Here is a 24,630-nt window from a genome sequence, read left to right as displayed (position 1 = left end):
CTGTCCGCAGCTCTCAGGTGGGGGAGAGAGAGAGGAGAGGGAGGGTGGAGAGAGGGAGGGGGAGAGAGACAGAGAGGGAGGGGGAGAGAGACAGAGAGGGAGACGGTGAGAGGAGAGGGAGAGAGACAGAGAGGGAGGGGGCGAGAGGGAGGCGGGGAGAGACAGGGAAGGGGAGAGAGAGAGACTGATCACGCGAGGCTGGTTTCTGGGCATGCTCAGTAGAGCAAGCAGGATCCTGTCTATCAGCATGCCAGCGTTCACATGCGTTTGCGTGCAGTATAGTCAGGATCCAGCAATTTGCAGTATTTGGACGCAGCTCAAAAACGCTACAAGTAGCGTTTTTGAAAAATGTTAAACTGCAACTCGCTAGATCCTCACTATAACGCACGCAAACGCATGTGAACGCATGTTGACGCGAGTCCATTGCAAATGCATTGAAATGAAAACGCATTTGCACTGGATACGTTTTTGCGTTAAAAAAACGTTCATGACGGATGTTAAAAAAAACGTAGTCTGAAAGCAGCCTTAGTTGAAATGTTCTTTTTCTTGGGACAACCTCTTGAAGCCTGTGATTGGCTGCAGTGGTCAGTTGACTGAAACCAAATGAGAGCTGGAGCAGCATCTCACAAGGGGGTGAGGGTTTGGGTTGCTATACTTTGTGCTTAGAATGCACCATTTGTCATCGATCATAAGATATTGTAATACACAGTATTTGTTGTATAACACTGGCTAGACCTGCCCCATTATGTTTAGATGTGTTTCTAACAAAACTCACTAATTATATACCTGTCAGAATATATTGCAATGGAGTCAGATGGACCAACATTTATAATGGGCTGTGCAAACTACAACATTCTTGGCTTTCTGTGCACCACATGGATAATTGTAGATTTGTGATATAATTTATGCAAAATTCCAGATTTAGTGAATGTGTCAGACACTGGTTGTCCATACTCAACCCTGCTAAACACAACCCAAATTCCTAAAAGGTGGTCAGAGAAGTAGTGTCTCAAATTTTTCTGCAAAAATAGTGTGAGCTAAAGGCCCCGTCACACTAAGCAACATCGCTAGCAACATCGCTGCTAACGAACAACTTTTGTGACGTTGCTAGCGATGTTGCTGTGTGTGACATCCAGCAACAACCTGGCCCCTGCTATGAGGTCGTTGGTTGTTGCTGAATGTCCTGGGCCATTTTTTAGTTGTTGCTGTCCCGCTGTGAAGCACAGATCGCTGTGTGTGACAGCGAGACAGCAACAACTAAATGTGCAGGAGCAGGAGCCGGCTTCTGCGGAGGCTGGTAACCAATGTAAACATCGGGTAACCAAGAAGCCCTGTCCTTGGTTACCCGATATTTACCTTTGTTACCAGCCTCAGCCGCTCTCACTGTCAGTGCCGGCTCCTGCTCTGTGCACATGTAGCTGCAGGACACATCGGGTTAATGAACCCGATGTGTGCTGTAACTAGGAGAGCAAGGAGCCAGCGCTCAGTGTGCGCTGCTCCCTGCTCTCTGCACGTGTGGCTGGTCACTGGTTGCTGGTGAGCTCACCAGCAACTCGTGTAGCCACGCTCCAGCGATCCCTGCCAGGTCAGGTTGCTTGTGGGATCGCTGGAGCGTCGCAGTGTGACAGCTCACCAGCAACCTCCTAAAAAAATTGTTTAAAAGAACAGAGAGTCCTCAGTGGTTGATACCTTTTAATGGCTAACTGAAAAGATGGTAATAATTGCAAGCTTTCGAGACTACTCAGGTCTCTTAAGAGACCTGAGTAGTCTCGAAAGCTTGCAATTATTACCATCTTTTCAGTTAGCCATTAAAAGGTATCAACCACTGAGGACTCTCTGTTCTTTTAAACAATTTTTTTATCTCTACTGGCTAACACGGTACAAAGATATATTTTACCAGCAACCTCCTAGCAACTTACCAGCGATCCCTATCGTTGTTGGGATCACTGGTAAGTTGCTTAGTGTGACTGGACCTTAAGACTTGCAACTTTTTACACCAGATAAGTGGTGTGAAGACTTTTCATTGCACTTGTATTATCATACGTGTTCAACTCTTCAGCTATCAGTGAGGTTCCAGTCACTGTGCAGTTTGTTCTGCTCGTCACAGGAGAGTTTGTCTGCTTGTCATCATTGCAGCACGTGAAGAGGCTGCATGACATCCTCTAATTATGCCCCCTCCTGTGTCATTTTACATAAAGAATGGGTCTGGCTTCGCTATGGAAATGAGCTAGTCAGTGAGCCTCCTTCACATGCAGATGACACAGGGAACGCTGCATTGTACCGAGCATAACTCAAAGTGTTTTCTCTACTGGGCATCCCCTTCAAGTGAGATAGGAGATAGGTTGGTCACAACTAGAGCTGAGCGAAGCTTGCTTTTGAGTCAAATCTTCGGAAATTCGTAGTTTCACAAATCAAACAATTTGAAATTTAATTTGTAAAAGGAAAATAAAAAATGTTTGCCACTATTTCACAGAATGCTGAAGCATCTGAGAGCAGGCAAATTTCATTTTGCGTTGCCTCTTGGGTCTCCCCATAATGTCCTGCAGCTATGACATCTTACTTATTACCATTCTTTTGTACAGTGGTGGTCAGTACCTGGGCCATCACAGATCAATGGTTCCTGGTGGAGCACAGTTTGTATGTCAGAGTTATTTTCCAGCTCCAGAGTCAGTTGGTAATTCTCTTTCTTCTGTACAGTGTAAGCTACTATGACAAGCAGGTCTCTCTCTCGCTCTTAGGCCCTGTGCGCACACTGCATTTTTACCCACTTTTTTTGCGTTTTTGCTGTAACCTTTCTGCAGATATTCCCCAGCAAAACCTTTGGAAAAAAAATTGCTGTGCGCACACTGCGTTTTTTTTTCTCAAGAACATTATTTCTGGAAAATTTCTTCAGAAAAAGAATGAGCATGTCACTTTTTTTCTGCAGGTATCTATAGATAATGGTAAAAAAAAACGCAGGGACCAACCTGCAGGAAATAACGTGTCAAAAACGCATCAAAAACGCCGTAAAAACGAAGGTGCGTTATTGGTGCGTTTTTTGAACGCAAGTGCGCTAATCTTTCAGACTCAAGAAATTTCTTGAGAAAAATCCTTTTTCTAGTCCGCACAAGGCCTTATAATCAGCTGGTCTTCAATCTCCTGTACAATGTATGACTTGGGGGAGAGCAAACCTCACTGACCAGAAGTGTATTTTACAAGAAGTTACAAGTTTTTCAGTTTTGTAAATCTTACTAATTTATTTGTTATGAATAGAATTATTGGGGAAAATTCTGCAAAGTCAAAGAATTTGAATTTCAAAAGATTCGCTTATCTTTAGACACAACTACAACTATGTTTTGTTTTGTTGTTTTTAAGTATTTAACTGTCTGTAAAAAGACAACTTAATGCAGCCTTACTATGTTAAATGTGGAAGGGAAAGCCTTACCTGTCATATAAAATATTACTTCTTGCAAGATGTTAATACTAGTAAAGTAACCTAAGAACGAGAGCATTTTTTACTGTATTACATTGTCTGTTACAACTAATGTTGGAAATGGCTGTTACAGATTGCAGTAAATACCTATTGTGTTTCATACATATTAGGCTGCTTTCACACTTCCGTCTTTTTTCATCAGTCACAAATCCATGTTGTGACTGATGTGACGGATGCGTTGGAGATTGTGGTACAACTGATGGAATGGATCCGTTAAAAAACGGATCCATTGTAGCAGTTTGTACCTGGCAAAGAGAATCCAGCTGTAGCCGTGGGCAACTTGAGTGACTGCTGATAACGCAACTCACTTCAGTTGCTCCGTGGAGCTCACAGCAAGCGGCGGTGCTCTATGGCAGTTTCTGATGTAGCAGAACTGAAAGCGTTGTGGGATCTCGTGTGGATTACGTCCGCCCTGGAGGGGTAGTTGGAGATAAATAAAGTGGTGAATGAGGGTGTTTTTTTGTCTTTTATTTCAAATAAAGAATTTTTCGGTGTTTGTGTTTATTTACTTTCACTACAGTTTTGTGATGCAGGGTGTCTCATAGACGCCTGCCGTCACTAAGCTAGGACTTAGTGGCAGCTATGGGCTGCAATTAACTCCTTATTACCCCGATTTCCACCGCACCAGGGCATGGTAGAGTTGGAATGGACCTCCTGGGTCATCTAATCCAACCCTCTGCTCAAAGCAGGATTCACCAAATCATCCCAGACAGATGTCCGTCCAATCTCTTTTTAAAGACTTCCATTGAAGGAGAACTCACCATCTCTTATGGCAGCCTGTACCACTCGTTGATCACCCTCACTGTCAAAAAGTTTTTTCTAATATCAAATCTGTGTCTCCTCCCCATCAGTTTCATCCCATTGCTTCTAGTCTTTCCTTGTGAAAATAAGAATAAAACTGATCCCTCTACAGTGTGACAGACTTTAAGTTATTTGTAGACAGCTATTAGGTCTCCTCTCAGTCTTCTCTTTTGCAAGCTAAACAATCCTAAAGCTGGTGTCACACATAACGACGACGACAACGACGTCGCTGCTACGTCACCATTTTCTGTGACGTTGCAGCGACGTCCCGTCGCTGTCGCTGTGTGTGACATCCAGCAACGACCTGGCCCCTGCTGTGAGGTCGCCGGTCGTTGCTGAATGTCCAGCTTCATTTTTTGGTCGTCACTCTCCCGCTGTGACACACACATCGCTGTGTGTGACAGCGAGAGAGCGACGAAATGAAGCGATCAGGAGCCGGCACTGGCAGCTGCGGTAAGCTGTAACCAGCGTAAACATCGGGTAACCAAGGGAAGACCTTTCCCTGGTTACCCGATGTTTACGCTGGTTACCAGCCTCCGCTCTTGCTGCCAGTGCCGGCTCCTGCACTGTGACATGTGGCTGCAGTATGCATCGGGTAATTAACCCGATGTATACTGAAGCAAGGAGAGCAAGGAGCCAGCGCTAAGCAGTGCGCGCGGCTCCCTGCTCTCTGCACTGTGACATGTAGCTGCAGCACACATCGGGTTAATTAACCCGATGTGTACTGTACCTAGGAGAGCAAGGAGCCAGCGCTAAGCGCGGCTCCCTGCTCTCTGCACATGTAGCACAGCGACGTTATGATCGCTGCTTCTGCTGTTTGACAGCTAAGCAGCGATCATAACAGCGACTTACAAGGTCGCTGTTACGTCACCGAAAATGGTGACGTAACAGCGACGTCGTTGTCGCTGTCGCTTAGTGTGACACCAGCTTAAATCCTGTAACCGTTGTAAATATTTTGCAGGATACCGTATTTACCCAAGATGACGGATTGTGACTGATTAAAAAAAAAAAACAAAAAAAAAAACGGCAGTGTGAAAGCAGCCTTTAGGCCCCATATCAGGATATATATAAACAGCTACATTGTGATCAATCACAAACATATTTCATTGACACTAAAACTTCATTTCATATACTAATGTGTTAACATGAAGCCACCAGATTTATAAGCTAAGATCTCTTTCATAAAGGTTTGCAGCTATAACATGTACATATTTTACATACAAGATACATACAATTCCTGTTCGGTATTATGTTTTTAAATAGGGAATAGAAAAACTGCCCTCTAAAACAATAGTATTTTTGTAGGCATAATATATTTGAGCGGCAATTATGCAAAGCAATTTCCCTCCAATTAGGATCTTATTTGACTGAAAATAACTGCAAGATTAGTCAAACAGTCCATTATATTTATTCTTTTAGCAAACAGTATAATAACAATAATATATGACTCCTTTCTAAAATAAAAAATGATTAAATGAACATTCTTAACCCCTTAGTGACGGAGCTAATTTTCACCTTAATGGCCAAATTTTGCAATTCTGACCAGTGGCATTTTATGAGGTTATAACTTAAAACGCTTCAACGGATCCCAGTGATTCTGAGATAGTTTTTTCGTTACATATTGGACTTCATATTAGTACTACATTTTGGACAATATTTTTTGCGTTTATAAAAAAAATTGAATTTGACAAAAATTTTAGAAAATTTAGCAATTTTCAACTTTTGAATTTTTATACCGTTAAACCAGAGAGTTCTGTCACACAAAATAGTTAATAAATAACATTTCCCACTAGTCTACTTTACATTAGCGGAATTTTTGAAACAAAATTTTTTGGGGTTAGGAAGTTAGAAGGGTTCAAAGTTCATCAGCATTTTCCCAGTTTGTCAGCCAAATTTACAAAATCTTTTTTTTTTTTTAGGGACCACATCACATTTAAAGTGACTTTGGGGGACCTAGGTGACAGAAATTACCCAAAAGTGACACCATTCTAAAAACTGCACCCCTCAAGGTACTCAGAATCACATCCAAGAAGTTTATTAACCCTTCAGGGGCTTCACAGGAATTAAAGCAATGTGGAATAAATAAAAAAATATATATATATATTTTACCTAAAAATGTTGCTCTAGCACTTATTTGTTCACTTGTAGAAGAAGTAAGAAAACAAAATGGAACACAAGGTTTGTTCCCCAGTTTCTCCTGAGCGTGCTGATACCCCACATGTAGTCAGAAACCTCTGTTTGGACAAATGGGAGGGCCTGGAACAGAAGGAGCAATATTTGAATTTTGGAAAACAAATGTTGCTGAAATAGATTGTGGGTACCATGTTCCATTCTTGGAACGAAAGGAGAAATATTTGAATTTTGGAAAGCAAATTTGGCTAAAAAAGATTATGGGTACCATGTTGAATTTTTAGGGCTCCTAAGGTACCTAGACAGCAGAAACCCTCCACAACTAACCCCATTTTGGAAACTAGACCCCTCAAGGAATTTTAGATGTTTAGAGAGAACTTTGAACTCCCGGGGGCTTAACAGAATTTTATAATGTTGAGCTGTGAAAATAAAAAAATAATTAATTTACCACAAAATTGTTACTTCAACCAAGTAGCTTTTTTTTCCACAAGGGTATCAGGGAAAAAATGCACCATTGTGCAATTTCTCCTGAGTTTGCCGATACCTCATATGTTCTGGAAATCAACTGTTTGTGTGCACGGCAGGGCTCGGAAGGGGAGGAGCGCCATTCGACTGCAAAATTGTCTGGAATCATTAGCGAATGCCATGTTGCATTTGGAGAGGCCCTGCAGTGCCTAAACAGTGGAGCTCCCCCAGAAGAGACCCCATTCTGGAAACTAGACTTCTCAAGGATTTTATCCAGTGGTATAATGAGCATTTTGAACCCGCAGTTACTTCACAGAATTTGATACCCTTAGAGCGTCATATTGAACATTTTTATTTTTTTCACAAAAATGTTGCTTCAGGACCAAATTTTTCACTTTTTCAAGAGGAAACACCAAAACGTGGACCCCACAGTTTGTTATCCAATTTCTTATGAGCGCAGGGATACCCCAAAGCAAAAACCTCTGTTTCGACAAATGGGAGGGCTTGGAATGGAAGGAGTACCACTTGAATTTTGGAAAAGCTGAAATAAATTGCGGGCACCGTCGCATTTGCAGGGCCCATAGGGTACCTATACAGCAGAAACTCCCCACAAGTGACCCCAATTTGGAAACTAGACCCCGCAAGGATTTTATTCAGGAGTATAGTGAGCATTTTGAACCCCCAGGGACATCACAAAAATGATGCTCTAGCAGCAAATTTCTCACTTTTAGGCTATGTGCCCACGATCCAGCAACACTGAGTCTGTGGAGATGTAAGTGTTGTCCACGGAAGAACGCAGCTACCCATACCCACGATCCAGGTTCGGGCTGCTGCTGACTTTAGCTCTATTTTTTCCGCAGAGAACACTCGTCTCCACAGCATAAATTGACATGCTGGAGCGCCAGATGTCAGTTTATGCTATGGAGAAAATAAGCACAGTGAGCACGGGATTTCTAAAAATCCTTCCACTGCGCTTCTACTGTACAACGCAGCGTTTTTGACATAGTGAAAACACAGCGTCCAAATCGCTTGAAACCCTAATCGCTCGCACACAGCCTAAAAAACTAGGAAGGATGGATGGATAGATAGACAGACAGAGAGATTTCAAACACATATATAATGTCCCACCCCTCTACATATTGTAAGCTGGCACTCTTTAGTGACTTTCATGTGGCACTAAAGGGTGTCTAGCCTTGTATTCAGCCAAAAAAGAAATAATTAAAAAAACCACATGGGGCCCCCCATTTTTGATAGCCAGCTAGGGTAAAACAGATGGCTGCAGAGTACAAACCACAGGTGACAGCTTTACCTTGGTTGGTGATCCAATTTGGAGGGCACCCCAGGCTCTTGTTTATAATTATTTATACATAAATAATATAAAAAAAGAGTGGGGTCCCCCCCCCAAATTGTTTCACCAGCCAAGGTAAAGCGGATAGCTGTGGTCTGGTATTCTCAGGGTTGGAAGGTCCATAGTTATTGGCCCTTCCCACCCTAAAAATAGCAAGCCGCAGTCACCCCAGAAGTGGTGCATCCATTAGATGCGCCAATCCTGATGCTTCGCCCCGACTCATCCCGTTGTCCTGGTGCGGTGGCAAACGGAGTAATAAATGGGGTTGATATCAGATGTGTAATGTCACCTGGCATCAAGCCCAGCAGTTTAGTGATGTCATGGCGTCTATTAGATACCAAACATCACTATCAGTAATGGATAAATAAAACGACAAAAAAAATATTTGAAAAAAACACTTCCCAAAACATTCCTTTTTTCACCAATTTATTGTAAAGAAAAAAAAAATCCGGTCCCCTGTAATTCATTTTGAAGGTCCCACGACGACTCTGGACCTTCTAGAATATGGGGGGCATGCTCAGAGAATGTATCCCCCATTTTCTAGGAGTGCAGACCCTCCATGTGAGAAGTGTGGGTGCAAAGATTCTGCACCTACTCTCCCTGGGTCCACAGCAGCAGAGTGCATGCAGCCAGCTCAGCGTTTCTCAAAGGAGGACGCTGAGCTGACAGCCGCTCTCTGCGCATGCGGCCAGCATCTGTTGTGAAGGAGGAGCGATCGCTGGGGATCATCGCTGCACTAGGTGCGGGGGACACCGGGGAACATCAGGGGGGTTTGGGGGGTGACCTAGTTGGACCCAGAGAGGAGTTTTCTGTCGCATGTGTCATGGCACATGCGACAGAAATCAAAGGAAGAGGGTGAATGCGGGCGACGAGCTAGTCTGCGTGCCACCATCTTGGATTATCGGGAGGGGGTTGGGGGTCGGGGGGCACATTGGCGACACCGGGCAACCGGAGGAGATTTATCTCCCGTCTGACATGCTTGATCATGCCAGGTGAGAGATAAATAATTTTTACCGGTGCTGTCATTTACTGTAACGTGATCATCATGGTGTATATGTGTCACCCCAGCGATGTCGCTCCAGCCTCATGGACGCCACAAAGTCTTCTTCTGTATATGGCAAACAGGTATGTCAGATTTTGTATGTGTTGTGACGCCACTCACTGTTTGCGGTCAGGGATATGGGTGACCGCCACTGCAGATTTAACGAGCGTCTGGGGCTGATGGGGTCTGCAGTCGGATGATGTGGCCTCCCGTGAGTGAGGCTGGCCCCAGGGGCTTGGGTTTCTAAGGTAGCAGGTCAGGAATAACTCAGTCCAGAAAGTCTTTCAACTCGTTTTTACTCACTTTTTCTGTTATAGTGAGCTGACCCGGGTGATGCTGCATTAAACTAGGTGAAGCCAGGTATCCTTCAAGCCAGTGTGAGTGTAGCCATTAATTCGCCTTCCTAACACTCTTTGTTCGGATAACCCCTGACTTGAAGTACCGTGGGGTCTATCCAGGGAAGTCGCTACTGCCTTTTCTCCCCTTTTTGGACCGTTTGCCGGCAGCGTGGACCAGGTGAGATGGCTTCTGGGTCTGTCTCCTTATGGGTCCCTGCGTTGCTGCTGAGGCTTGGACTCTGTGCGGTTGGTGAGGTACTTGTAGTACCCTCACCGGCAGGTTTAGCAGATATTTAAACTTGAGTCTACTCTAGGGACCTGTTCCCCATACGTGCCTAGTCACCAGCAGTCCCCGTACTCGACCGACTCTCTTTCTGTCTTTCTGACTGACTGGTAACCGTTCTCCCCTGCTAACGGCTACTCGATGCGCAGGGTCTGACTAGTGTGTGCGTGCGTCTCCCTTAGCAACTGCCGCGCACCACTACCAGACTGGCTCGCTCCACTCCTTTCCTTTCAGCCTCTGCACTTTAGCTCCCAGCCCCTCCACTACACCCCTTGACACGAATTGAAGGCCAGACCCCTCCAGGGACTGCCCAAGGGTCCCATCTAATGGTGTTGGAGACCTGGTTGCTATGTGTCTGTGCATACACACCTCATTCCGGCCTTTAGGATTACCTGGAAGTACTGTCCCAGCAAGGGTGCAGTACTCAGTGGTGCCTGACCGGGTCAGGGGCGCCACATATACCAGTGATCACGTGACCGGGGACCGGAAAAAAAACGGCCTGAATCATGATCTCCAGGGTCTCAGCTACCCCCGGTGATTTTCCGACGCTGGGGGGTGCTACAGTCTTTTTTTTTTTTTTTGGCAGAGTGTCTCAAAGCGTTGGAACCGAATAAGTACCCTGCAGTTCTGACATTTTGAGACGTTAGGCCATCATTAAGGGGTTAAAGGGGTTTTCCCCACAAAGTTCCACTTAAATCAATAGATCTTGGAATAATAAGTGCCACAATTGGATGTCTTTGAACGAAAAAAAAAAGTTCCTGTGCTGAGATAATCTTATGTATGTGCCCCTGTTATGTGTTGTGTAATGGACACACAGGGTCATGGGCTGATCATACCACAGATCCTGGGTCGGGGAGGAAGCACAAAAGTACACAGACAGGACAGCACGGGACCTTAAATAATTCTTTCTTGGAGATAAAACATTTTTTGTTTTTAAAACAAACAGGGAAAAGTTTTATCCTGTGCTGTAATGTCTTTATTTTCTTTTGCATCCTCCCTGGCCTAGGAGCTGTGATGGTATGGAACTTATTATTATTCCAAGATCTAGTGTTTAAAATGAACTTTAAAATTAACTTTGCTTGTTGGAAAATCCCTTTTAACTTAGTGAAGTCATTTTCATGTACTTTATTTAGAAAATTCTATATTATTAGAGAGCACCCGTTGTTTAGAATTCACATTCTAGAGGACTAGTCTTATCTTCCATTACCCAGACTGCCCATTTATTTATATGGATAATGTGTAATGTTGAAAATAATTGAACAATAAAAAAAACACTGCATTCTTGCAAATACAGTGCCACACCTATCCGCAAGGTAATGTTTGAGGTATTGAGCAGCACCTGTCACTTGAAAACAACGGAGTTGCATATCATACACAATCCATTTTCTGTTGTGGCACTGTTTCTGAAAAAAGGCAACCATATAATATTATCCTGTGATGGCACTACATAGAAATGAAATGCTTATTATAAGGTTTCCTTACAAACCAAAGCTGATAATGACAAGTTGGTGAACACCGCTTAAGTAGACGGTTAGAGTTCTACAGGAGCTCCAAGTGATCAAGACATATAAATAGTCTTTTCAGAGAAGAAATCTAGTTGCGACCTACTTGAGGTTGCAATCCTAAAAGTCAATATAAACCCTTTAACGATCCTTGTCACATAACTTAAAGTACCGTCACACTAAGCACATCGCTAGCAACATCGCTGCTGAGGCACAACTTGCTAGCGATGTTGCTGTATGTGACATCCAGCAACAACCTGGCCCCTGCTGTGAGGTCGCTGGTTGTTGCTGAATGACCATTTTTTAGTTGTTGCTCTCCCGCTGTGGAGCGCACATCGCTGTGTGTGACAGCGAGAGAGCAACAGCTGAATGTGCAGTGAGCAGGGAGCCGGCTTCTGCGGAAGCTGGTAACCAATGTAAATATCGGGTAACCAAGAAGCTCTTTCCTTGGTTACCGGATATTTAACTTTGTTACCAGAATCCGCCGCTCTCACGCTGTGAGTGCCGGCTTCCTGCTCCCTCCACACATAGCCAGACTACACATCGGGTAATTAACCCGATGTGTACTCTGGCTAGGAGTGCAGGGAGCCAGCGCTAAGCGGTGTGCGCTGGTAACCAAGGTAAATATCGGGTGTGTTACCCGATATTTACCTTAGTTACCAAGCGCAGCATCGCTTCCACATGTCGCTGCTGGCTGTGGACTGGTCACTGGTTGCTGGTGAGATCTGCCTGTGTGACAGCTCACCAGCAACCTGTGTAGTGACGCTCCTGCGATCCCTGCCAGGTCAGGTTGCTGGTGGGATCGCTGGAGCGTCGCTTAGTGTGACGGTACCTTTAGCATAAGAAGCCAAAGCAGAAACTCAATTTCCAGGGATGTTTGCCCATCTTCAGTGCAAAGCAGGAGATCTAGTATGGCTGGATGACAGGCCTCTGACAGAGGATGTAAGGGGTAAGATTTCTCCTTGTGTAGAGTGCCAAGTTTGGTGTAGGAATTTTTAATATGCAAGTATCCTCTTTAGAGACAGACAAACTCTAGACCTATTGGATGTATTAATCCTAAAAGTCAATATCCCCCTCTAACAGGCCTTGCCACCTCTACCTCCACTAGGTGGCATGAGAGTTCTTCTCTTTCTCTCAGAAGAGATAGTTCAAATCCTAGAGGGTATTGAATGTATACCCTTATGCCAACTAGGTAACAGCAAAAACTTTTAAATATGGCCAAGAAAACAGGCTTTAAATGAATTTCCTATTGGTTTCTAGGATACTGAAGGAATTAATGCCTATGTGCCTAGTAGTCTAGTTTCCATCTGTTTTCAACTTTATAATGGTTTGTTTGGCACCAAGTAATGACTGCCAGATCATTGTGTGTTCCGGAATCCACTTTTCTCAATACAAGTCTATAGGACTGAGAACGAGGCTACAGAACCTCGTTCTGAATTCCCGTAGAACTGCAAGAGAGGATTTAAAAGGGACCTCCACTTCCCTTAACAACCACCGTGTAACTTGGCAGCTCACAACTCCAGTCACGGGTGCCGGAGCAGGGGTGAAGACGGCTACAGGAGAGTATGTATCTGCATATATTACAAAAGAAAAATATGTACACCACACTGCTAACCCCAATGAACCGCGCCTGGATACTTCTGTGTGGCAGGAAAATAGAAGAAAACAAAAATATCCAGCTCTTCTTCCACTTAAAATGCCTTTATTAGTTGTCTCACATGGCAATAATAGAAAAGTCACAGCCAAAACATAAAAATACAGATGCGTTTCGGAAAGAATACCTTAGTATTTGCATATAAAACCTCTAAAATCATTAGAATTTATTCTGTTTCCTATATGACATACAATATTATCTGAACCATTCAACATATATTACACTTACATACAAGACCCCTAAAAAGGAATAAAAGAGGGGAGGTGTAGATATGGGTCTAGAAGGGTAATACAGTTAGGTCCAGAAATATTTGGACAGTGACACAAGTTTTGTTATTTTAGCTGTTTACAAAAACATGTTCAGAAATACAGTTATATATATATATATATAATATGGGCTGAAAGTGCACACTCCCAGCTGCAATATGAGAGTTTTCACATCCAAATCGGAGAAAGGGTTTAGGAATCATAGCTCTGTAATGCATAGCCTCCTCTTTTTCAAGGGACCAAAAGTAATTGGACAAGGGACTCTAAGGGCTGCAATTAACTCTGAAGGCGTCTCCCTCGTTAACCTGTAATCAATGAAGTAGTTAAAAGGTCTGGGGTTGATTACAGGTGTGTGGTTTTGCATTTGGAAGCTGTTGCTGTGACCAGACAACATGCGGTCTAAGGAACTCTCAATTGAGGTGAATCAGAACATCCTGAGGCTGAAAAAAAAGAAAAAATCCATCAGAGAGATAGCAGACATGCTTGGAGTAGCAAAATCAACAGTCGGGTACATTCTGAGAAAAAAGGAATTGACTGGTGAGCTTGGGAACTCAAAAAGGCCTGGGCGTCCACGGATAACAACAGTGGTGGATGATCGCCGCATACTTTCTTTAGTGAAGAAGAACCCGTTCACAACATCATCTGAAGTCCAGAACACTCTCAGTGAAGTAGGTGTATCTGTCTCTAAGTCAACAGAAAAGAGAAGACTCCATGAAAGTAAATACAAAGGGTTCACATCTAGATGCAAACCATTCATCAATTCCAAAAATAGACAGGCCAGAGTTAAATTTGCTGAAAAACACCTCATGAAGCCAGCTCAGTTCTTGAAAAGTATTCTATGGACAGATGAGACAAAGATCAACCTGTACCAGAATGATGGGAAGAAAAAAGTTTGGAGAAGAAAGGGAATGGCACATGATCCAAGCACACCACATCCTCTGTAAAACATGGTGGAGGCAACGTGATGGCATGGGCATGCATGGCTTTCAATGGCACTGGGTCACTTGTGTTTATTGATGACATAACAGCAGACAAGAGTAGCCGGATGAATTCTGAAGTGTACCGGGATATACTTTCAGCCCAGATTCAGCCAAATGCCGCAAAGTTGATCGGACGGCACTTCATAGTACAGATGGACAATGACCCCAAGCATACAGCCAAAGCTACCCTGGAGTTCATGAGTGCAATAAAGTGGAACATTCTGCAATGGCCAAGTCAATCACCAGATCTTAACCCAATTGAGCATGCATTTCACTTGCTCAAATCCAGACTTAAGACGGAAAGACCCACAAAGAAGCAAGACCTGAAGGCTGCGGCTGTAAAGGCCTGGCAAAGCATTAAGAAGGAGGAAACCCAGCGTTTGGTGATGTCCATGGGTTCCAGACTTAAGGCAGTGATTGCTTCCAAAGGATTCGCAACAAAATATTGAAAATAAAAATATTTTGTTTGGTTTATTTGTCCAATTACTTTTGACCTCCTAAAATGTGGAGTGTTTGTAAAGAAATGTGTACAGTTCCTACAATTTCTATCAGATATTTTTGTTCAAACCTTCAAATTAAACGTTACAATCTGCACTTGAATTCTGTTGTAGAGGTTTCATTTCAAATCCAATGTGGTGGCATGCAGAGCCCAACTCGCGAAAATTGTGTCAGTGTCCAAATATTTCTGGACCTAACTGTATATCTTATCTTTCTAGGCTGTTAGGCTAAGTTCACACATCCTGTGTTTTGCATCAGTCACAATCCGTAGCCTTGAGGAATTACGGAATCCTGCAAAATATTTTGCAGGAATCCTGTATTTCCCCATAGACTTCTATTAGTGACGGATTGCGACTGATGACCCTGCGTTGCATCCGCTGCGTCGCGGTCCGTCGTTTTTGACTGACCGCCGAGCGGGGAGCAACGCAGAATGTAACGTTTTTCGGGCCGTCAAAATTAACGCGCCGCGCAGGAATCCGTCGCCATCCGTCAAGCTTGTAATGCATGTCTATGGTGCTGGATTCCGTCGTAATCCGTCTTACAACGGAATCCAGCGCAGGATTCCGTCATGCTCTACTGAGCATGCCCAGCATGCTTGGCACGCCCACTGGGCTGTCCCAAACACAGACGGATCATGACTGATCCGTCAAAAAACGGACGCACAGCGGATGTAACGGACGCAACTGATCCGTTTTTTCACAGGATTCCTGTGAAAGGAATCCTGTGAAAAACACATCAGTTGCATCAGTTGACATCTTGAAAATGACTGATCCGTTGCTGACGGACCTGACGGATTGAAAACACAGGATGTGTGAACTTAGCCTTAGTTGGGATTGTTATCTGTGGCAGTTGCTGTTTAGTATACTTGCAACACATAGTACCAAACTAATTAGCTCTGCTTTGTCCTCTGCTGGGGAAAATAATGAATTATTAGATTTTTTTGGATTATTGCCTTATGAAAGGAATTTACGTATATGCTACATATTAAATAGAACACTTTCTATGGGAAGCATAACTAGTCAAGGCTTCTATTTTGCTTTTTTTATAGAGCGTTGAGAATGTAACATTTTCTACTTTTTATTATTTACAGCTTGAAGATGGGCATTCCCTTTTTGACTACAATGTGGGCTTGAATGACATTGTACAACTTTTAATCCGTTCACACTCGGATGATGCAACTCCTTCCACAAAGAAAAAGGACTCGGATGGTAAAGCCCATCCAAATTCTGCAAACAAGCACAAATCGCGTGTCAGTTCCAATGCTACTCAGCCATCTACTTCTGCCCGAGCCTTCCTCATTGACCCAGGCATTGGTATTTATAAGGTTTGTATTGGCTTTATCTAGATTGCATTTGCTTAAAGTTGTAGGTAAATTTCTACTTTCTAATTTTACAGTTTTTAATTTAAATTTTGCCAATAGCAAAAAAATGTAAACCATTCCTAAAAGTTGAGAACTTAGAAAGGGGTCTTGTTCTTTTGCTTTTTTTTCTCAATTTAACTAGCTGTCACTTATTTAATGCCAAACCCAGGACTTCTTTGTGGTGCTCAAAGTGTGAATTAAAATCATAATTGTAATATAAAATAGTTTATAAAACTAATTTAGACATGCGTGTAACTACAATCACAATATAAAGACATTTGCTCTTTACTATTTATTAGCAAGACAAAAGTACAAAGTTTTCTATTTAGTGCTGGACATCAGATGCAGTTCAGGGTTTTTTTTTCTTCCCAATATTAAAATCACATGCAACTATAAGTAGCACAGCAATATCCACTTTAGAGAAGGATGGGGGGGGATTGTATTTATGTTCTGTGTTGCACAATTTACTTCTGAAGACTATCATTGGCCTCATTGAGATTTCCGTTTTTAGTGTAATGTTCTAATCATGGTTTCACAAGTAGAACATACACCGTGTTTTTCCAAAAATAAGACACTGTCTTATACTTTTTTTTTTTCTTCTTCTTCATTTTTTGCCCCTAAAAAACGTTAACACTTATTTTTGGAGTAGGTCTTATTCTTGGAGAAACATGGTTGGGGGTAAGTTTACCCCACCAAAAAAAAAAGCAGACCCCCTTCCCAGGAGACTCATATTTACCAGACCCCGGGCATCTTTGTGGCTCCCAGGTCCTCCCTGTGATCTTCAGCGGGCCCTCTCAGCAGGTATGCTGCACACCGTCCTCCCCTGCTTCTGGCCAACACACTCACATACATCAGATTGCGCACACACTCTCATACACATATGCGCACACACATTCACTGATCTGATTGCACACACACTCACTAGTCACACACCACATCCGGCGGTTCAGAATGCCTCTGGCTGCAGGGAAAGATGGGAGGAAGTTACGCATCAGAGGTCCTGTAAGCATTCCATCCGCAGCCACAGGTCCTTGTGTTCCACCGCACTGCGTTTCAGGATTCTGCTGCCAGATGAAATCAGTATCGCTGGATATGGTGAGTGTGTGTGTGTGTGTGTGTGTGTGTGTGTGATCTGATGGGTGTGGGTGTGCGATCCACTGCAGGGCCTCCTGCTTGGCGTCTGGTAACAATGATTGAGGGGTGTCCGCTTTCTATATTGAAGTGTCTGCAGTATTCTTTAACTTTTTTTTATTTCCATGTACACATCATTATTGAACCACGACTAGGGCTTATATTTAATGCTGAAAATCCCTGCTAGGAATTATTTTAGGGGGAGGGCTTAGTTTTGGAAAAACACGGTAGTCTGTGTGGCTTTTTTTTGTGAACCATGTATCTTAAAAAAACCCCCAAAAAACCAAACAAACATGGAGGTGTCCATATTTGAGTCTTGTTTAAAAATCAAGCATACAAGTCTATGGGTCTGTGAAAATCACAGATAACACACGAATGCTACCTGGGTGCGTTTCTGATGATATCCTTTTTAAACATTAAAATAGTTAGAGCTTTACCATTTTTTTTTTTTTTTTGTAATACAGGTAAATTCTTAATTGTAAAACCTTACCAAAGGTTATGAAAATTTGATCCAGCACAATGAAAATCAGTTCATTTTTCAAAAACGTCAGCTCAGGGCGAAAAAAATAAGCCATCACGCAGCCCCAGATCCCAAAACATGAGAACATTACTAATGATGAGCGAACCCGAGGTTCGGTGAACGTACCACACACAGACTTTACACAAAAACCAGAGATCAGATTGGGAGTTCCGGTGCTTTATGTATGAACACTAATCACACAAGCATCACTGTGCTCAGGTATGCTCGGTGCTCGGCCCTGTGCGATCTTCTTGCAGTGTATGATCGGCTCACACTGAGGGTAACAACAGCATGATCAGCTGTAGTGTGCAGCAAAAATAGAAAGGGAAAACCTCTCCCGCCCCAGATTCTGTTTATGGCTGGCTGCATTTGAGCGGAAACCTGAACTGCCCAATTAGTGATTTTTATTGGGATTCAGGTCAAGTCTGGGTCTCAAACCGAACTTTATCTAAAGTTCGGATGAAGCCGCTGAACAGAATTTCCAACAGGTCCATTCATCTCTACTCATGAACATACCACCAGGACGTAGGCTTCCATTTATGTAAAGTTCACTAGTCTGGTTGAGCGGATCCGAACTGTAAAAGTCCGGATCTGCGTGGTTTCAAAGATTTCCGGGTGCTGGATCCGGAATTCCAGGTGCACAATCCGGATCAGGCACTGGCGAAAATAATTGAAAAATAAAGAAATAAAAACAGGAATAAAACAGCGTTTCATACTTACCGAGACTGTGTCATGGTGGCACACTGCTTCTGGGTTACGCATCCACTTCCTGTACTGTGCAGCTTTCCGTGTTTTCCCCGCCCACCGGCCGTCCCCTTGTCTGTGATTGGTTGCAGGCGGACGCGCCCCCAGCCTGTGACAGTATCTGCTTGCCATGCAGTCATCGTGGCTCTCATTATCTGTACAGCCAGCGGTCGTGCTCTATGGCCACTGGCTATGTAGCAGGGCTTAAGCGGCGTGGGACCTCGTGTCGATTACGCCGGACCTGCAGGGTGTTGGGGGTTAATAAAGAGGTGAAGGAGGGTGTGTGTTTCATACTTTATTCCAAATAAAGGATTTTTCTCTGTTTATTTACTGTCATTTACAGGTTAGTGTGATGCAGGTATCTCATAGACGCGTGGGCCATTACTAACCTAGGGCTTAGTAGCAGCTGTGCGCTGCTATTAACCCCTTATTATCCTGATTGCCACCGCTCCAGGGCAATCGAGAAGAGCTGGTATTGTATCGGGATTGTCACATCTAATAGATGCGGCAATACCTGGCAGCTGCGGGCTGAGACTACCAGCCCCCAGCCGGCATTATCATGGCTGGAGATAAAAATTAAGGGGGACCACTCATCGTTTTTTTTTTAATTATTTAAATAATATAAAAAAAAGCTGTATCACCGGCAGAGCCACACACTTTTGACAGGAGCGTGCATGTGTTTCTAGGTACATGCACGCTCTTGCTCAGGGAGTGCAGGCTGTGCCGGCTGATGTCATGTCAGACTTGTACGAGTCTGACAGCGCACCACCGGCACAGCCACACACTTCTGACAGGAACGTGCATGTGTTTCTGAAAGACATGCTTGTTCACCATACTGACCCACAGACACTTGCACTGCTTTCCCCACCCACCGGCCGTCCTGCCGCCTGTGATTGGTTGCAGTCAGTTGACACGCTGCCACTCGGTGGGGGTGCGTGTAGCTGCAACCAATTACACGCGCTGGTGGGTGGGCAAAACAATGAATATTGAATTGTCGGCTCCGGAAGAGAAAAGCATGATCCGGAAGGAGTTTGCTGCCATGACAGCCTCGGGTGAGTACACCGCGCGCGCTCCTACCCCATTATCCCTTCCACAAATGTTTTTAATCTTTGGATTTTGGTCCCCATAGACTTATATGGGCACCGGAATCCGGAGCGGATCCGGATTTTTTTTTCAATTCGGCAGGGATCCGCCGGTCTCTGATTTTAGCGGATTCGATCAACCCTATTCACTGGCTAATCTCTCAGTCAAACCTTTCTGTAACGTGAACCCTAAGGGAACTAGTAAATACAATTATAAGTGAGGAAAGATTTTTAAAAACATGCAAAAGATAAAAGAAAACACAAGTTCAAATCACCCCCTTTTTGCCTCATTGTATAAATCTATTTATATAGTTTTATTTTCAACAATCAAAATGTAAAATAAATGAATCTGATCGGTAAACAGCGTGACGAGAGGAAAAAAAATTAAAACGGAAGAAAAAAATTAAAAATAATTACATTTTTATGATCTGTTTTTATTGAAATTTTTTCATCAAAATATGATTACATAAAGAATGCAACAAAGAGTATGAATAAAAAACTGAATAATACAATAGCCACATCCTCCTTATATTATCGACCCGATGACTGAATATGACGGTCGCAACGGTTTATCTCGATATCGTATCGCACAACCACATATTACTTAAGGGAAGCCTCCGGGTCGGTTTGATATTTTCCAACCTAACCTGAATCTCCTCAAGATATGGCTAACTAGATTTCAAACAACAAAGAAAAATAAGTATTCCAAGAGTATTAAAAACAGAAGAAAATAGGGGGGGGAGAAGGACAGAGGAAAATAAGAGACCAAGAGGGATTGGACAAAGGGTTGGAGGGGAAGGTAAGGAGAGTGTGTGGGTATGTGCTGTTACCGAAACAAGGCTTGGAAGTCCGAGGACTCCTTGAACAACACCCAGGGTTGCCAGACCTTAATAAATTTTTCGTTACTTCCCATCACCATTGCTGAAAGTTCCTCCATGTGACAAATATGTGACAGCTCCGTCTGCCATTCCCCGATAGTGGGGGCCTCTGTGGCTCTCCAGTGCCTAGGAATGACCACTCGGGCTGCTATCAAGCAAAATCGTAGAAGGCTCTTCTTTTGCTGCCTTACCGAGCCGGGTAGAATTGACAGAAGTGCTATTTTAATTGAGGGGGTGATGTTCTCACCAGACATTTGATTATACACTTAAAATGCCTGAGACCAGAAGTTTGACAATTTCTGACATGCCCACCAAATATGGGTCAGCGTGCCTTTGTCCATTCCGCATCGGCAGCAGCATTCCGATACTGATGGACAGACTCTGTGTAATGTGGCAGGACACTGGTACCATCTCGCTAAGAGCTTGTAGCTCTTTTCCTGAGCACTACAAGCTACTGAAATTTTGTGAGAGAACAGGAAGGCCTTCCGCTTTTCCTCTTCCGAAAAACTGAGACCAAGTTCGGTTCCCCACATTCGGATATACCCAGGGTCCTCCGAACCGCGGGCCTCAATAATCAAACGATATATGAGTGAGATCGAGTGTGTGGGCGGTGAAGACTGAAAAAATAAACGTTCAAACGGCGTGGACGTAGTCGGATCTGGGGGAAGTCCCCCCCCCGAGCCATGACCGCACAAAAGAGTGTAGCTGCACATATTCAAACCAGTTCCAAGTGAAGGTCTGGGAATGTGGCCTGTATGTCTGCGAAAGGAGGCAGGTGTTTACCCTGTAAGATCTGCCCCAATCTGATGTCCAACCCCCTCTCCCATCCGAGAAACCTGTCTGCATTGCATCCCGGAGGGAAGCCTGGATTATCGAACAGGGGAGCCAATGGGGTGCGACTACCCGAAAGGCTGCCCTTGCATTTTATGTCCTCCCAAGCTTCCAAAGTCGCCCTGAACAGAATCCCATTTGGGTCTGTCTGTTTCTTTACCGCCTCCATATCCTCTTTCTGAATCCATGGGAGTCCTCTAAGAGGGACCTGTGAAAAAGTTTGTTCCAACTCCACCCACTGTTTGGTCTCTTTGTGATATCGCCAATCAATCAAACGGGCAACCAGGGAAGCTCTATGATAGGCCTGTAAGTCCGGCAACCCAGCTCCTCCCCTCTGCTTGGATCGGTCCAGTGTCTTGTAGCTAATCCAAGGCTTACCTCCTTTCCAAACAAAACGGATCAGTGCGGACCTCAGGGTCTTAAAGAAGGCTGAAGGAGGATTTATGGGGACTGTCTGAAAAATATAAAGGAACCTCGGGAGGATGTCCATTTTAAAAGAATTTATCCAACCAAACCACAAGAGAGGTTTCCTATTATAGGTCTCCAGGTCTTTGAGAGTTTTATTTAAGAGGTTCTGGTAATTCAAAGAGTACAGCAGGCTTAACTTGGAAGGGACCGAAACTCCGAGATACTTGATTGATGTGTTTTGCCATCGAAAGGGGAATTTACATTTTAGGATTGTAACCTCAGCCGGGTTCAGGGATATATTTAATGCCTGCGTTTTGGAGTAGTTTATTTTGAAATTACTCAAGTTACTAAACCGTTCGAATTCTTTTATTAACGAGGGGAATGAGACCAAAGGCTGGGAGGTGTACAGCAGAAGGTCATCCGCATACATAGCTGTTTTATATTCCTTCTGCCCAAGGCTCAGACCATGTACGTTGGGGTTCCCCCTAATTGCCACCGCAAGGTGCTCCATTACTATGACATAAAGAAGGGGAGATAGGGGGCAACCCTGTCGGGTGCCATTTTTGATCGCTACCGGGTCAGAGAGGGCACCGTTAGCCCTGACACGAGCTGATGGAAATAATTACATTTTTATCACTAAAAAGTTGTTGTAACAACCGATTTCCAATTTTAACAAGGGGAATAGGTAAAATAATGTGTTAAATAATTTCTCCTGAATGTAGCAATAAACATAAATAAAATGGCAAATAAGCTCTTGTAGTGCCTTGTGCATTGTAGTGCCCCTATATTGTGATCAGCTTGTGCTTGTGGAGATACACACCCTGTAAATTAAGCGGTCTTTCCTCGCTACAATAATGCCAAACATGTGGACATTAACTGTGGTTTAGACATATTGTAGTGCTCAGAAGGGAGGGGAGCATTTGTATTTGGGAATGCAGATTTTAGTGGATTTCTTATTTGAGGGGTGATTTTCCAAAGCCTTTGTGAGAACAGTAACGTGGAAGCCCCCAATATTTTCATTAGATGACAGATCACCTGTTAGACCCAGCTCCTCTCATGGTCTAATAGGTCACAATAGCCAGGTAATGCAGTAATTTGACCTTGGGTTGCCATGGCAACTATCGGACTTCCATGATCAGGTTGTGAAATGCTGATGGGTTGCAACTTAGTATTGCTGGTCCTCATGGCACCCATGTTTGTAGTTAAGTATTTGCTGAAATAGAATGCTAATAAAATGCTGATGGGCATGATACACTGTACTACAGAAGTGCCCTAAAAAATGTTCAAAAACAAGAAAACTCTTCCCATAAAAACAATGCTTTATGTGTAAAAGTATAAAAAGCAAAAATTCATATAATTGGCATCGATTCGCCCATAATGACACTAACTATTAAAGGAACACATTATTTTAACCCGTGCGCAGTGCAAGCTTGTAAAAATAATTTAAGGCTACATGCGCACCACGCTGCATCTTTTTGTGTTCACAAAATGCAGCCAAAACTGCACCTTGTCAGAGAGAGCCTGGAAATGTCACAAACAATGCTTGTAATTGTAGGTGCGTTTTTGCTGCGTTTTTCACAACATGCGTTTTTGCTGCATTTTTGTGACAAATGTTGACAAAAATGCAGGAACAATGAACATGCTGCATTTTTATTGTCACAAACTTTTCACAAATAAAACGCTGACAAACTGCAATGTGCGCATAGAAAATCTTCTCATAGACTTTGCTGGGAAGTCAAATGTCAGAAAGTTCTGACAACAAAACTGCAGCCAAAAACGCAGCAAAAAACGTAGCGTGCGCATGTAGTCTAAAGCGTTCCTCTTCTTGGAAGATATTTCTTATACTTCCTAAACTTCAACAAACTTTGCAGAGACCAATAATAGAAGTGGATATAACAAACCTTGTAATATATTTTAGCAAAAAATGCTGCTTTGTTTTATGAACCACTTCTTCCCAACACCCCATCTCATGAACTTTGCACCCACTTTGAAAAAAAACAACTCAACTTTGTCTTGCTCCAGACAAGTGGACTACCAGTACAGTGAAGTGTCAGATTACACAGCCTATTAGATGGAGAGAGATCAGGGTGAAAAGGAGTGAGAAAGTGTGAAGATCGAGCTGAGCATTGTAACCAGTCTTTTACCTCACCTCTGAGCTGAATTCAGTACTGGTGTATATAGTTCATTTTTGCTGCTCTTTCTTTCTGTTGGCTGACTATTGAATATAGAGCAGGAATCCTTCACGGATGTAAACACTTGGAAGCTTATACTTAAATTACAGCTACCCTTCAGTTTAGTCTCTTTTTTTTAGTATGTGTGATATTTTTTACTATATAATTTGTTTGTAAATCTAACATTAACCCTAGAACGCATACCTGGGCCTCGCAGGCCTGCTAGGTTACTTGTTTTCTATTGTAGATTTCTGTGGTTGCGCGTTAATACGCTGTACATACATTGTGAGTACTAATTCTCTATATTAACCCCTTCACCCCTGGCCACTAAAACACCCTAATGACCGGGCCATTTTTTGCAATTCTGACCAGTGTCACTTTGACAGGTTATAACTCTGGAGCGCTTCAACGGATCCTGGCGATTCTGAGATTGTTTTTTCGTGACATATTGCACTTCATGTCAGTGGTAAATTTAGGCCGGTATTTTTGCCGTTTATTTGTGAAAATTTAGGAAATTTTGCGAAAATTATGAAAATTTCGCAATTTTCAAACTTTGAAAATTTATGCCCATAAATCTGAGAGATATGTCACACAAAATAGTTAATAAATAAACTTTCCCACTTGTCTACTTTCCATCAGCGCAATTTTCGAAACAAATTTTTTTTTCGTTAGGAAGTTAGAAGGGGTCAAAGGTCATCAGCAATTTCTCATTTTTCCAACAAAATT

At 43.2% G+C, this 24,630-nt stretch overlaps 1 protein-coding gene across 1 annotated transcript in view; it reads left to right on the top strand.

Moving 5' to 3' along the window:
- The window catches only part of UHRF2 (ubiquitin like with PHD and ring finger domains 2), a 205,725-nt gene that overhangs the window by 38,275 nt on the left and 142,820 nt on the right, over positions 1-24,630 (top strand). The window contains exon 2 of the mRNA XM_075317479.1: positions 15,870-16,103. Within this exon, the coding sequence (XP_075173594.1) occupies positions 15,870-16,103 (234 nt within the window). The remainder of the gene's footprint in view (positions 1-15,869; positions 16,104-24,630) is intronic.

Source organism: Anomaloglossus baeobatrachus, chromosome 1 (assembly GCF_048569485.1).
Source record: "Anomaloglossus baeobatrachus isolate aAnoBae1 chromosome 1, aAnoBae1.hap1, whole genome shotgun sequence".
NCBI lineage: Eukaryota > Metazoa > Chordata > Amphibia > Anura > Aromobatidae > Anomaloglossus > Anomaloglossus baeobatrachus.
This window is presented reverse-complemented; position numbering and strand designations above follow the sequence as displayed.